At 39.5% G+C, this 16,474-nt stretch overlaps 1 protein-coding gene across 1 annotated transcript; it reads right to left on the minus strand.

Annotated features, from left to right (window-relative positions):
- Window positions 1-636: 636 nt before the first annotated feature.
- Window positions 637-6,785, minus strand: LOC308461940 (vomeronasal type-2 receptor 26-like; the record flags this gene model as incomplete). The annotated part of the gene is made up of 5 exons (XM_080979107.1): window positions 637-1,538; window positions 2,150-2,168; window positions 4,576-5,439; window positions 5,974-6,265; window positions 6,706-6,785. The coding sequence occupies 5 exons, from the start codon at window positions 6,783-6,785 to the stop codon at window positions 637-639; spliced, it is 2,157 nt and encodes a 718-aa protein (XP_080835233.1).
- Between the last annotated feature and the right edge of the window lie 9,689 nt (window positions 6,786-16,474).

A 16,474-nucleotide genomic window follows, 5' to 3' on the forward strand; every position in this document is an offset into this window, starting at 1 on the left:
TTGATGGTCCCAGAAAATCCATCCTCCCCATCTAGATTTGAACTTGTAAGTCTAGTGGAAAGTGTGGCTGGTTTGAGCTTAAGTTATAAGCACGCACAATTTGTGATATTGCATAATGTCATTGCTGATCATTGCATGCTGGTGGAAACATCAGACTTACCTTCCAGCTTTCCATTTTTGTGGAGGTAAAGGTAAAGGGACCCCTGACCGTTACGTTCAGTTGCAGGTGACTCTGGAGTTGCAGTGCTCATCTTGCTTTACTGGCCGAGGGAACCGGTGTACAGCTTCTGGGTCATGTGGCCAGCATGACTAGCCACTTCTGGTGAACCAGAGCAGTGCACAGAAATGTCATTTACCTTCCCACCAGAGTGGTACCTATTTATCTACTTGCACTTCGTGCTTTTGAACTGCAAGCTTGGCAGGAGCAAAGACCGAGCAACGGAAGCTCACCTCCTCGCAGGGATTCGAACTGCTGACCTTCTGATCGGCAAGCCCTAGGCTCTGTGGTTTAACCCACAGTGCCACCCGTGCCCCTCATTATTGTGGAACTTGACCTCAAATTAGATACCCTTAAATCAGATCTTAACTTGGAAAAGGTTGCACATCAATGAATAAATAAACTAAGAGAAAGATACTTTAATGCCTTTTTCTTATTATTTGCTCCCTTCTGTTCAGCTCAGGCCTCAAAACAATGATGTAGCATTTAGGAGAAAAGATGCAACCTAGTAGTCCGGCACTAGAGGCTAAGATAGAAAAGATCTCCACAGTTACCATGTCTTTTCCTTTGGTGCCCAAGTAAGTTGGAACAAAGGAAACCCAAACACTGCAAAAGAGCAGCATGCTGAATGTAATGAACTTGGCTTCATTAAAAGTATCAGGTAACTTGCGGGCCAGGAATGCCACAATGAAGCTGATGATTGCCAGCAGGCCCATGTAGCCCAGAACACAGTAAAACATGGTGCTGGATCCTTCATTGCACTGTAGAATGATTTCTTCTGTTGCTGAGTGCATGTCTAAATCACGGAATGGGGGAGCTGTTGCCAACCACACAGTACAAATACTTGCTTGAATAAGAGAACAGGATAGGACAATAGAGTTGGATAGTTTCTTCCCCACCCATTTCTTCATTCTGGATCCAGGCTTCGTTGCCATGAATGCTAAAGAAACAACAGTGGTCTTTGCCAACAAGCAAGAAATAGCCATTGAGAATACGATGCCAAAGGTAGGTTGTCGGAGAAGACAGGTCACTTTTCCAGGTTTACCCAGGAATAGTAAAGAAGAGAGGAAGCAGAGCATGAGGCAGATGAGGAGAGTGTAGGTGAGGTTTGGATTATTGGCTTTGACAATGGGTGTATTTTTATACTTAATAAAAGTTCCTAGCACCAATGCTGTGATCACAGAAAAAGAAACAGCAAGCGATGTTAAGCTGATTCCTAAGGATTCTTGGTAATGCAGAAAAGTGATAGTTTTGGGGAGGCATCGGTTTTTGTCATCACTTGCATACTGATCTTCTGGGCATTTTAAACAGTCAACCATATCTGGAATATAGAAGGAAATCCCATTTCAGTGTCAGTTAATATATGTACAGTTCTCACTCTGCCTCCTGTACGACAGTTGTTGTTATGCTAATATGGTAGCTAAAGGATGCATATTCATGTGAGATTTGTGATTGCATGCTTGTTCAATGTTTCTATCTTAGATTTAAAATATTTCAAAAGACTAGTTGCCTGGGGAAACCAGTGATGAGCAAAAATCAGAAGTCTTAGCAACTGGGAATCTGAAAGTGGGAATGTGGCAATTAGGGCAGTTAGGACACTGAAAGTGGAAAGGGTAGTGAGGAAGAAGAATTTTGAATTCAAATTGTTGAGGGGAGATTGTGATCTAGTTCTGGTCAGATAGAGATGGAACTGAAGAATGATAGTCAAAAATATATACTGACTCTGAGGTGCAAGATACAGGGCCAGATGATTGAAATGGACTGCAGTGATGCTTTTCATTGCCAGAAGTGACTCAGCTGTGCAAGGATATTATATGCTGTATCCCTCCCCTCATATTTCCTTAAATAAATGCAGGGATGGTGTTTATACATGATTTCAAGCTTCCTTCTGAAACTGTGAACTTCAAGTGTGGCTTTCAAACTAATTCACACCTGCTTGTGGCTGGTTTTCCTATGACAACATAAAAAGAGTCAGTTATGTGTATGGTTACTCTGAAACTGCAACGCTCATCATAGTTGCTCAGAAACTTGTAGTTTAATGCCAAATATATGTACACAGAATGGCTCTTTATCATGATGGCTATATTACCACCAGCATCAGAGGTGATAGGAGTGTGAATACTGGGAAATAACAGAGGGAGAGTTCTGCTGTACTCCGGTCCTCCTCGTGAGTTTTCCATGGGAACCTTGTTGGCTACTGTGTGAAGAGCATGCTAGACCATAGAAGCCTCTGGATCTTCTTATGTTTTCATTATTTGTATCTACATAAATTAGTGGATAAGGGTTTGGGGATTATGCCTGAGTAAGTAGGTGCAGGATTGAGCATAGAAATGTATGCATGCTTTATCAAGGAAGAAACGAAGAACTAGCCAAGGTCTCACAAGCTTGCCTGGATAACTGATCACTTTCAAATTTACTCAGCTAAGACAATAATTTGATTTAGTCTCTTTGATGAAAGGGCTGGAGTAGCACATTACCTACCTTTCTGGTGGGCAAACTTCCCTTCAGAGCATGGGGCACAATCATAGCAGCAGAATTTTTCTCCTTCCTTCCTTTTCTTCTGATTGCCAGGATGGCAGGGTTCATTACACAAAGAAATAGGAAGGACCTATCCATAAACAGAATTTACAATGGGAGAAGATAGCAAAAAAAAGGTGACCCCCCCTTCCAATCTGCCGATTTTCAAACAACTAGCACTGAACAAACACTGTTTTAAAGATGAGAGCAGGAGTATAGAGATGTTTTGCATTAAAGACTGTAACTAGATTTTGAAAATTCTTGGTAGCACTGACTTAATTTCATGCCAGTCATTCTCTATGTGGTGTTTCTTAGATGTTGGTGGGTTCCAACTACCTTCAAATAGTCTAAAATAGTGATCAGCAAATATTTCAATTTCAGTTTCTATCATTTTTCCAGTCTTAATTTTAGTCTCTAAATTTGCATTAAAAACAACCCTCATATTGAAAATTCATCAAGATTTGATTTAGTTTTTTAATTTATTTATTCATAAGATTTATACATCACTTGATTGTTTAAAAACACACCTCAAATCAGTTTACAAAAAGAAATAAGAAAATCTAGAACCAATATCTTAAAACATACAAAACCTCAGCTGTGTAAGGGCTACATGCTGTAGAAAATGTATCCCGCCCCTCATTTATCCTGAAATAAATGCAGGAAAGGTGTTTATACAGATTAAAATTTAAAGCAGTTTGAGTGCAGATTTTTTTCCTAATATGCAGATTTTATGTGTATTTTTTTTTGGCTAATTGCTAAACAATTGCTCTGAGTGTATGAAATTTTGTACACATGAGTTTTCCGGATAACTCAAATTCATTAACTTTGGTTTTAAATGAAAACTGAACCAATTTTTATCCACCCTTAGTCCCAGACAACATGACCAAAGGTCAGGGTGGTTGGAAGCTGGAGCTCAACAATGTCACCTGCAAGTAGTTTTGGGAAGATTCTCGTACAGACTTTTAAAATACCATGGTGGACAGCAAAGATGCTTTATGACATCCAAATGAATACCTCAGAAGAAGCCACACCTGGTTAAAACCTTTGGGCCACACAAGGATGTCCTTATCAATGATGAACTCTTTTTCTCCAAGACCACCAGGACCGACCCTTCCAACTTTCACTCTTTGGAAGGAATTGTTGGGAAATATGACTATGTTAGTGATGTCAAAGTAACCTCCCATTTCTGTTTCTCCATTCAATGTGATAGTTTCTCCAGCTGAGTTGTTAAATGAAACGTCATTGAGAGAGAGGTGGAGCTAATTGAATGTGACAAATAAACAAGAGAGGATTGAGGGAAGGGAATGAACTGGAGGGGCATGCTGTGTAATCTCTTTTCATAAATATATATATCAATCATTTTTTAATGGGGGGGGGGACAGAATGAAAAGGAGAAAGAGGAAAAGTCACCTTCATCATCTCATGACACTTTTACCAACATTTTTCTTTATTAAACAGAGTTTCATCTAATGATGACCAAGCATTAGCATTAAACTACATTTAACGTATGAGAAATGAAGTTTTTATACGCCATTGGAGATGATGTAAATTATTTTAATTCTTTGGCTCAAAGAGGAAATGTGAAGCGATAAAATATTGTCAACAAGTTTGTTATGCAACTCCATTCCATCAGTTATTCGTGAATCAGAAAACTGGATGTAGGTGGAATCTACACACATATAAAAAATCATTTCAAAAATGCTTTTTAAATCTATTGTCACATTGTAAATTGCACTTAAAACACACTTGGAAGTTTTATTTTTGAGCTGTATAGCTGTCTGTAGTCTCCACTAGAGCTGATACATTGCTTAAATTAAAATATTATGTTGTAGTGATATTACCTGCCATGGCTGCAGATCTTGAAGTTCAAATCTTCCCCTTCTCGGCATGACTCTGGGTTTGGTTCTACTTGAGTAAATGGCATGCAATGCATGAACCACAGCATAGACTGCATTATAGATACTGTAGCTGTGGCCAGACATGAGCATCTCAAACTGAGGACCAGGAAGACTCTCCAACTTCTCTTCCCCAGTACATTTTCCAGTGAGGTTTGTTGGACCTAGAGAACTTGTAAATGAACAGTCAAATGCTTGTTCCCAGAAATCTTTAACAAATCCATCTCCTTTGGCCCAATAAGGCTTTCCTTTCTGAAGAAATTCTTTGAACGCTAAAACATCTTCTGAGTGAATTGCAAAAGAAATCGCCCCATGGTATAATTGAAGACCCCAACCCCTTTGAAAGCCTGTTAATATTAAATCAATCTGGCTTGTCATGACCCACACCTTTTTAAATGATGTGTTTCTCCGATTTTCAGAATCATGCAGAATTGTAATGCTTCTCAGCCATGCAATTGTCATAGATTCTCCATAGATGATAGAGACATTGGCTTTGTCATCTGTGAAATCTATATAATTACTTGAGAATATGTCAATAACTGTATCCAAATCATCCAAATTGGGTGCCTGTGGGATTCTTTGTATGAAGGCTGAACAGATTCCATTTTGGGAAAACAATGGCTCCATGGTCTGCAAGAAATGTTCTCCACTGTCATCATCCACGACAAAGAGCCCAACCCACGTCCATCCAAAATGGTTAAACAAGCTGATAATCCCCTTGTACAGATGGGCTTCATTTGGCACCATGTGGTATAAAAAGTGGACATGACCTATGTCATTCTTCTTTGGTGGAAAGGAGCCATAGGTGAGCTAAAAGAAAATATACAGATATTTATTGTCAAATAATGTATATCTGATAGATGTGCTATTTGCATTGTGATTTGCGATGAACACTTCCTAGTTCCTTTTTTATTTACAAAAGTGAGATTTCTAAATATTTAAATGAATGAATATGTGTATTATAAATATTTTGAGGCTATCAAAGTATATAAAATTATGCATGGCATAGATAAGTTGGATAAAATAATGCTTTTCCACCTCCCTCATAACACTTTAAATCTAAGACATTGAATGAAGCTGGATGTTCAAAGATTTAGGATAGGCAATACCAGTAATTCTTTACACAGCACATGGCCAAATTACAGAATTTGTTCCAACAAGAGGGAGTGATGACCGCAAATTGTGTGGCTTTAAAACAGATTTTGAAAAATTAATTGAAATATAACTGTTACATGACCGTTAGCCATGACATTTTTTTCTCTCTGCCACTTCCTGAAGCACAAAATCACAGTGAGAATGGAGTTGTTTGTGGAAAATTTCCAACACCGTATTCTGATATCCTACCTGTGGAATCTTGAAGAGACCTAAAATGTCTGCCATAAGGGAAGAGGTCTCAGAGCCAAGTCCCCCAATGACAGCTATGAGTTTTTTCTGACTGTCACATCTGTAGTTGAGGACAAATTTATGCGATTTGAAGAGCAGATCTAGAGTGGTTCGATAGGTCATCATGGCATCATAGTAGCTGTCGTAGATGTGGAATCCAAGTGTAGCATTAGGCAAGATCATGGGATTTTCATTGATCTCATTTATGGCAAATGCCAAGGCAAGCGCATGCTGGTAGAATTTTGTCACAATACTGCCAAAAGATTTATTTTACTATTTTAAAAGAGAATCATACAATTGATCAACTTTTTATACCTCTGCAGGTAATAAACGAGGGTGTGATAATAGTAGTTGAATATGTTTCTGAATTCTGACCTTAGTCCTATGCAGAGGTGTTTGATAGTTTATCACTAGTGATGTCTGACACTTTTGCATTTGAAGATTTCCTTTTCCTTATCCTTATCCCTCCCCCTCACTCCTCAGTGGATCTAATGCATGCAAATAGGTGCAGGGGTGCCTAAATCTGTCACCCACACTTTCCAAAATAGAAACCACTGTTACAACAGAGTCCGTGTGCATGTTAATTTTAGTGGAACGTGCAAGTCCTTGCCCATACTGTCACTCCTCTCAATTTTTGTATGTGTATGATTAGAGCAGGCTCAAACAATAGAAAATGGGGAGTAAAAGTCTTACGCTGAGATCTCAAACAGCTTCTGAGAAGGGTGTTCGTGAAAGCAAACTTCTTGGGAAGCATAAATTATTTGAGAAGTCATCCCGCCAATGAAGAGGCCACCTGGTTGGTACCACTCATTTGGAACAGGGAAGGGATCATTCATGGAGCACATGCTAGCATATATGCCAAATGTCATTGAAGGCAGGAGGTATATCACGACCAACCCCAGCATTCTTGCAGAAAAGGTTCACTCTAAGATACAGCTTTACTTTATCTAGTCACTTTCTTCATCTTCATCACTTAAAGAGGCTAAATTGGGTGGTGTGCACCTCTGCTAAAGTACTCTGGTATGTTACATGCCTTGAATAGGTGAGAGTGGCAATGTTCCTGTTTTAAGTCTGGCTACGATGAATAAAGAGGTGAAATTAACAGAGCCCAGCCTGTCTCTTGCCTCCACTCCCAGCTCTTACTTTTACTGGGATTACTTATAACTACTTTTTGGCTTCCCCGTTCATTGTTGTTGTTGTTCTCTCATGGAAAACCTTTGGAGCATAAGGGCAACTTGATTTGAATAATTACAAAATGAGAAAATTACTCCTTCTGAGCCTGGTAATTTTTTTTGTAACAAACATGTTGGTTATCTTCTTCCCAGATTCAACCAAAAGTTCCTTCTCTCCTCCCTGCTGGAATGCGAAGTAGCAGGTTGACATTCCAAAAGTAGTAGTAGTAGTAATAATAATAATAATAATTATAATTATATCCCGCCCTCCCTGGCAAGGCTGGGCTCAGGGCAGCTAACATCAAAATATATAATACATTAAAAGATTAAGTCAAACGATCAATTAAAATACAGCTTAAAATTAGATTAAAATCAAAATAAAATAATAATAATAAATTTATCAAGAGGAAAGTTGGGGCCTAAGATGAAGACACCAATTTGATTGGGCACATCATGTTCTGCCCAATACTGCAGTTTCATTTGAACAACAGAGTTCCACCAGTACAATTGAATTTCCCACCTTCAACATTCATTCCTTCAGTGCCCAATCACAGAAGGTTGGCTCCAAGCCATAAAATGAGGATAAATCCTGAAATGGTGAGTACACACCACGATTAACACTAGTGAGAAAGTGAGTCAAAGTCCTAAAACCAGGTAATTTAATGGAGTCCATGGGAGAACAGTTCCCAGAGTTCTCTTCTTCCCTGTAACCCTCCCATGAGCCCATCACATAAAGGTTTGAGCATCTCACAATCCTCTGGAAACATACATGTGAATGCAAACATAAAGGAGCAATGGACCTATAGTCACCAGAATTGGATCCAACCAATTAGCTAAGCCAAATCCCACCAGCAGGGCTGGGATCAGAGGTCAGCATTACTAGGCAGCAAATCAGGATTTGCTGTGGCTCCTCTTGTTAGTGCCACCTGGCTGTCATGGTGCTGAATGCCTGAGGAAGTATAATTGTGCTATTACAGGGCCCCCCAAACACTACAAGTGGCCCTACTTTCCCCTTCCTAGAAATGATTGCTTTCTGTGATGTTTTGATTCTCAGGAAGCATTTTGATCCCATCTTTCTTGTCCTTTCTTAGGGCAAACAATGTATGCAAAGCCAGGAGTATTCTCACATCCTTCTTAAACTCTCAAAGTCTCCCACCCACCACAGATCTCTGGCAGTGCTTACAGAGTCACTTTGAGATCCAGACCACCCACCCCTCTGCTGCACCATCTTTCTTGCCAATATTCATTGCACTGGGTGTGTTAAACTTTAGACTTATTTTATTTTTCTACCTATCAATTTGGGGTTTTTTAAGACATACGTGGGGTGTTGCTTCTCCGTTTTAGCTTGTTTCCCACTCTTAGTTGTTGTTTTCCCCACTGTTAGTTTCTTTGCCCACTACAGGTGTCCTCTCACAGATGGTTTTGACTCAGTCAGATTCAGTATTGAAGAAACCTGGAGAATCCCATAAACTGAACTGAATCATCACCAGGTTTGATATTGGTGGCTTTCCAATGTACTGAGTCAAGCGGCCACCTGACAAAGAACTGAAATGTCTCCTGTATTATTATGATATTCATTCTGAGTACAGTAATTTCCCTGCAGTCCAGGGGCATTTCACAGTTTCTAAGAGTGGCTCCAACTTGTGTCTTCACATGAACAACCTCAAAGCAGAATACACATCAGTGTACTGCTGGAAAAGATATGCAGTGAGACAGATCCCGTTAGATCTCAGACAAAAACATTTTGCTGCATGAATTTTGGTGAAAATTCTCAAGAAGTGCCACCAGAGAACCAGAAAATCATAAGACAGAAACTGCTGAAACAAGAAAAAAATTATCCACACTTAACATTGGCCAATGACTGCTTTAGGGTTTCCTAATGATTCTCACCCAGACTCCTTTAATACACAATATTTTAAATTCTGTTCCTAATGGGAAAAAATTATTAAGTCAAAACACATCTCATTATTTATTTCTTTTTGTCCTTACATTGTGTTTCCCTTAGTACTTCAGAATGAACTATGTATGCTTTGATTACAGTAATTGCCCTCAGTAACTGAGAAGCTCATGTCCACACTGGTTGCAAACCAACCTGGTGTTTAAGAAAGTAAGGACTCCTATTGGTTCATCTAACAGAATATTGGGCTCATCCACACTTCCACTTGCCCCATGCCTAGAAAACACAGGCCTGAGTGGTTTTCCACTTGAAGTCCATTTGCTAGGCAGAGGTTTGAGTGGTTTTCCTCTTGTCCCACTTCTTTCCCAGGGAAAGTCTGCTCTTTAGTACTAAATTGGAGCAAATATCAACCTGGAGAAAACCCAAATTGCTCTTTGCTTCGACTGCATGTTAAAGAGCAGCTTTACTCTGGGGGAGGGAAGAAGAAGTGGGACAAGAGGAAGTGTGGATAAGTCCTCTGTCTACACTGACTGGCTGTGGAACTCAAGGGTTTCAGGTTCAGGTCTCTCTCAGCCCTAGCTGGAGATATTGGGGATTGAACCTGGGACCTTTTACAGGCAAAATAAACGTTGCTTCTCAGACTTGTTCCCTATCAACAGAAAACCGCCTTTTATTAGGGACATATGCAAATATTGAACCTGCTTCCTTCATAAAGCACTCTGTCAAAATTGAGAACACTCAGGCAATCCTACAGACTCCTAAAGTGTCAAGATTAGTATTTGATCAGTGAGCTCTTTTCTTGAGCATAGCATGAAAATGTTCTCTTGGTATCAATGGGTTGTCCTTTTGATGGTGTTAGAAGGTATGTGTTCCTCTCCACATCCCATAGGCTGAGAACTTTTAAAACATTGGCTTATGTTTCGAATTCCCAACAATTTTCAAATCACAATAACATAAATGGATGGAAATGACATTTCTATTCCCTGCATCTTCTTTCCTTCTTCCTGCAGTTGCCCAGCTTCAAGTTGTTATAATCCAGTCCATGGCTATGGTGAAGCAACCTGGAGAATCTGTCCAACTGACATGTACCATGGACATTGCTGACCAGTGGTGGATGTCTTGGCTTAGGCAGGAACCTGGGAAGGCCCCTGAGTGGCTGATCAGCTATTGGAAACCATCTGTGACAAACTACTATTCTCCCAACATCCAAGGTCGCTTTACAGTCTCCAAGGATGGCAATAATTTCTACATGCAAATGAAAAACCTGAAGCCAGAAGACACTGCCATGTATTACTGTACGAGGAGAGAGACCCACTGTGAGTAACCCTAAAGCAAAAAGGTCTTGGAATTGTAGGAGCCATCTTCTCATTTTGTCCACCAGGAGGCTTCAGTGGAACTACTTAGCATAATAATGCTTATCAGTTGTATGGAACATTTCAGCCGTTCACTTCTCCTATTCATGCATCTCATATGTTGATTTGTATATTATATCATATCTCATATATTACCAGAGCCAGTATCTCTTCAGCATGGCTTTTCAGACCCACTATTTACATTTCATGGAATCATAGAATGGCAGAGTTGGAAGGGACACCAAGCGTCATTTAGTAAAACCCACATAATTCCTGTTATTTATTTTTTTTAAGGTGAAGCAAGTAATACTTAATTTCATTTCAGTCATAGATAGATAAATAGATAGGCAGTGTTTTAAAAAAATACAAAACTAAATAAGAAATAAATGTGTTTCACTTCATTTTCCTTATAAGCTGTTCCTTCTTGTTCAACTCAGGCCTTAACAGAATAATGTAGCATTTAGGGGAAAATATGCAACCCAGGAGCCCAGCACTGGAAGATAATATAGAGAAGATCTCCACAGCTACCATGTCTTTTCCTCTTGTGCTCAGGTAGGTTGGGACAAAGGACAACCAAACACTGCAAAAGAGCAACATGCTGAAGGTGATAAACTTGGCTTCATTAAAACTGTCAGGTAGTTTGCGGACTAGGAATGCCACAATGAAGCTGATGATTGCCAAGAGGCCCATATATCCCAAGACAGTGTAGAAAATGGCAACTGACCCCTCATTACATTTCACAATGATCTTTTGAGATACTGAATACTTATCTAAATCAGGGAATGGGGGCGTGCTTAAGAGCCACACAATGCAAACACTTGCTTGAATAAGAGAACAAGAAAGTAAAATTGAATAGGCCTGTCTTTTCCCCACCCACTTCCTCACCCTAGATCCAGGTTTTGTGGCTATAAACGCTAGAGAAACCATGGCAGTTTTGGCCAAAACACAAGAAACAGCCACAGAGAAGATGATGCCAAAAGCTGGTTGTCGGAGGAGGCAGCTTGCTTTCCCAGGTTGTCCAATGAATAGCAATGAAGAGAGGAAGCAGAGCAGAAGGGAAATGAGGAGAATGTATGTGAGGTCCCGGTTGTTAGCTTTGACAATGGGGGTATCTTTGTGCTTAATAAAAATTTGTAACACGGAAGCTGTGATGAGGGAAAAAGAAACAGCAACTGAGGCTAAACAGATCCCTAAAGGTTCTTCATAGGAAAGAAATGTTATAGTTTTGGGGAGGCATTGCGTTTGGTCACTGCTTGGATACTGATCTTCTGGGCATTTGAAACAGTCAGTCATATCTGGAAAAAAGAAATAAGGCCCATATCAGTCCCACTTTCTGTTTGCTTGCTTGCAGACAATCGTTGCATGAAAATAGTCCATTACACGTATGCCACTTATGCGTATGGAAGGAATGTCCAGCATTTCTGCTGTGTTTAAACTCATATAAATACTGCATTGAGCTATCCTAAAATATATAAGCAGCTGAAACACATTAATTCAATGACTGCTGTTTCCAAGCGGGTGTGCCAAGAAGTGCTACTTGATTTGTAACGTGAAAGTGCAATCCTATTTTTATTTAAAAAGGTAAAGGGACCCCTGACCATTAGGTCCAGTCATGGCCGACTCTGGGGTTGCGGTGCTCATCTCACTTTATTGGCCGAGGGAGCCGGCGTACAGCTTCCGGGTCATGTGGCCAGCATGAGTAAGCTGCTTCTGGCAAACCACAGCAGCGCACAGAAATGCCATTTACCTTCCCGCCAGAGTGGTACCCATTTATCTACTTGCACTTTGACGTGATTTGGAACTGCTAGGTTGGTAGGAGCAGGGACCGAGCAATGGGAGCTCACCCCATTGCGGGGATTCGAACCACCAACCTTCTGATCGGCAAGCCCTAGGCTCTGTGGTTTAACCCACAGCACCACCCGCGTCCCTACTCATAAGTTAAAGCTTACATAAGGAATTTCAATACAGACAAATATAAAGTTCTATACTTATGCAGGAATAACCAGATGGACAAATATAAGAGGGGGGACACATGTGAAAAGGATTAAGGGGGTTTTAGTAGACCACAAGCTTAACATGAGTCAATAGTGTGACGTAGCAGTAAAAAAACCTCCTAATGCTATTCTAGGCTGCATCAACAGAAGTATATTGTCCAAATCAAGAGAAGAAATGGCACCACTCTATTTTGCCTTAGTTAGACAACACCTGGAATGCTGTATCCAGTTCTAATTGCCATAATTTAAGAAGCACGTTGAGAAGCTGGAATGTATGCAGTGGAGGGTGACCAAGATGATCAAGGTCCTGGGAACCAAGTGCCTTATGAGGAAGGGTTAAAAGAGTCTGGTATTTTTGGACTAGAGAAGAAAAGTTTGAGAAATGATAATATAGTCATCTTCAAATATCTCAAGGGCTATCACAAGGAAGATGGAACAAACTCGTTTTCTACTGCTCCAGTAAGTTGGACCAGAAGCAACTGATTCAAATTACAGCAAAATAAATTCTAACTAAACTTCCTGACAGTAAACTGCTCAACAGTGGAACAAACTACTTCAGAAGCTGGTGGCCCTTCCTTCAATTTTTGAAGTTTTGGTTTAAGTACAATGATTTATTTATTTTTAAGTGAATTCCGTTTTTGCCTTCAAATGCAAACTGAATCAAATATCCCCTCCATCCCTACTTCCAAACTTAATCAGCTGATAAAAGAATTTGAATTACGCTGCTATGGTGAAAGTGTTGCAGATATATGTCACCTACCCATCTGGTTTGAAATCTTGCCTTCTGGGCAAAAAACACAATCGTAGCAGCAAAAAACCCGCACTTCCTTCTTTTTCTTCTGATAACCAGGCTGACAATGTTCGTTACACACAGAGATGGGAAGTACCTGTCCATAAATTAGAGATTAGGGATGGACAAGCTGGAAATAATATTGGTCAGTTTCTGATGCTCAGATTAGTAAATGGAATATTCAGAATATGGCCACTGAAATAGTGATGGCCAATTGCTAGACCATGACCTATGCTTCAAAACTGGGGGCAATTGCTAGACCATGATCTATGTTTCAAAACTGGGAGCAAGGCCATGGAGATATTTGGTATCTAAATGCTATATCTATTTTATTTTAGCAGATGGCAAATATTTGTAGTAGGTAGTAAGCAGCTAAGAAAAGAATCACCAATACCCCATTGGTCCATTTGGAGAGCAGAGTTGACCCCCACTAAGGATATCCAATTATTCACACCTGATTAAAACCACTGTGCCACTCAATCTGGTCTTCGTTAATGATGAATTCTTTTCCTTCATGACCATCAGGACCCACTCTTCCAATTTTCACTCTCTGGAAGGACTTATTTGGAAATGTGACTATGTTGTTAATGTCAAATCCACCTCCCATTTCCCTTTTAGCATCAAAAGAGATTGTTTCTCCCACTGAGTTATTAAATGATATACCGTGAAGAAATGGGAAGAACTAATGGAGAGACAAACAGAAAAATAAAGGGGTCAAAGGGATGCCTGCAGTCCAACTAAGAGCAAGTATAGCATCAAGCTATATTTAACATATGTTATTATTAACTTATTAATGCCTACTATGGAAGCATGGTTATTGAAATTACTGGATTTGGCCGAGATGACAAAGTTGACGTGTTTAATTAGAGAAAATTCATTGTTCATACATATTAATGATTAGAAACCCATTTCAGACTTTTTGCACAAAAGGGGAAATGAATTTGTGATATCTGGTTTTTGAAGACTGGAAAAAAGGTTGGTTTATGGAAAATAGAAGATTTGGACATTATTCTGGGAAATGTGTTTTGCATAAGTGTATATATAGCTAATAGATGGATAATCGGAAGGCTTTCCTTTTCTTCCTTCCTTTCTTTTCTCTCTTTGAGATTTTAAGCTAAAATACTTGGTACTTGATGTCAACTTTTACATATAGTCTTTTCTGTTTTTCAAGCTTTAATAAAAAAACTTTCCATTTGAAAAAATAAGCTATGTTTATTACATGGTAAATAGAGAGTTTGTTTTGCATTGTAGATGACTTAAATTCATTTAATTCTTCAGATCTAAGAGGCAACGTAAACCCACAAAATAGTACTAATTATTTAGGTATGCAACTCAATCCCATCAGCTATTTGTGGATGAGAAAATGGCTTCTGGTCAGACCTAGAAATAATAGGTTTAAATTACTTTGGTGTGGAGACATTACCAGCCATGGCTTCAGATCCTGAAGTTCAACTCTTTTCCTAGTCACCATTACTGGGTTCTTCATTGTAGCTGTGTAAACATTATGCAAAGCATGAGCAACAGCATGAACTGCATTATAGATACTGTAGCTGTGGCCAGACATATGCATTTCAAACAGAGATGTAGGCAGACTCTCCCATTTCTCTTCCCCAGTACATGCTCCAGGGTCATTTGTAGACTCTTCAGGATTTGTAAATGAACAGTCAAATGCTTGCTCCCAGATGTCTTTAAGAAATTCATCGTCTTCTGCCCAGTGAGGCTTGACTGTCTGAACAAATTCCTTGAATCCTAGAATCTCTTTTGAGTGAACTGTAAAGGCAATTGCACCATGGAACACCTCAAGGTCCCCCGCATTCCTCTGAAGGCCTGTTAATATGAAGTCAATCTGGCTTGTGGCGATCCACACCTTTTTAAATGCATCCCACCTCTTTTCAAATTCTCCTAGAAAAATAATGGTTCTCAGCCATACAAGTGTCATAGAGTCTCCATAGATGATCTGTGCATTGACTTTGTCATCTCTTAAATTTATGAAGATTCTGTCGATTATGTCACCAAGACCGCTATAATCATCAAAACGGGCTATTTGTTTAATTTTTTTGGTGAAAGCTAAACAGATTCCATGCTGGGAAAACAATGATTCCAGTTTCTGGGCGAAAAAATCTGCACTGCTATCATCTGGAGTAAAGAGCCCCACCCAGGTCCACTGAAAATGCTTAAGCAAGCTGACAAGCCCTGTGTACTGATGAACTTCATTTGGGACCATGTGGTAAAAAGAATGGACTCTACTAGTATCACTCTCCTCGGGAGGGAAGGAGCCATAGGTGAGCTAAAAGAAAATGTACAGGTAGTTATTGCTGGAGTAAAGGTAGTAAAAATGCAGCTAAGAAGCTCAAATCATATATATGACTGACACCCTCCTTTTGGAAATTAAACTAATGTCCAGACATTAACAGTCAGGAATTTTACTTGCATAAACTTATATTTATAGATTAATTAAAATATAATATGTACAGTCACATGCTTCTCCAAACATTGGTTCACAGTCCATTCTTCTAATTTCCAAACAATTGTTTTTTTCTCTTTCCAGAACTCATCACTTTCAGCCTCTGTATCTCAATTAAACCAAGCCTAAAGACTTTCCATAGATGACAAATGTGCTAGTTTTTTTCTTTTACATATGAATTGTATGTAAGTGTACCATGGTGCTATGCTGATAATTTAATGTACCTGTACGCTATCAATATTCGTACTTGTGGGAAAATTTGGGTTATGGCTGAACAACCGCCACTCTGCAGAATCAACAGTCCTATATTGTTCAATAAATATTATTCACCACTATTGTTCTCAGGAAAGGGCCTAGCTTGCATCCAACCAAAATACTTCAAGAGCTGTTAGTCACAATGTGTTGATGAGATTCATGGACCACCATTTGGAAAATGCAAAGAACTGTATCATAATCCTTTAGTGGTAATGAAGTATACGTTAGCTTTTCTTTCTAAAATGTGCAGATATAAGATATGAAGATTGCCAGCATTCTCCGTCAGCATGTGCCTCTTTATTCAACCATTATTTGTCAAATTATTTCATTGGTTCAGTGACAGCTGCCACCATGTACGTTTCTTGTGGAATCTTCTCAAGGTCTGGTAATGCAACTGGAGTATACCCCCCTTCCTGGGACACAAAATCACAATGACCATGACAAGGAAAGAGAGCAGTTTGTGAGAATCCACAACACTCCATTCACAGCTCCTACCTGTGGAATCTTGAAGAGACCTAAAATGTCTTCCATAAGGGAA

This window comes from Podarcis pityusensis (genome assembly GCF_964106645.2).
Source record: "Podarcis pityusensis genome assembly, chromosome: 13".
Classification (NCBI taxonomy): domain Eukaryota; kingdom Metazoa; phylum Chordata; class Lepidosauria; order Squamata; family Lacertidae; genus Podarcis; species Podarcis pityusensis.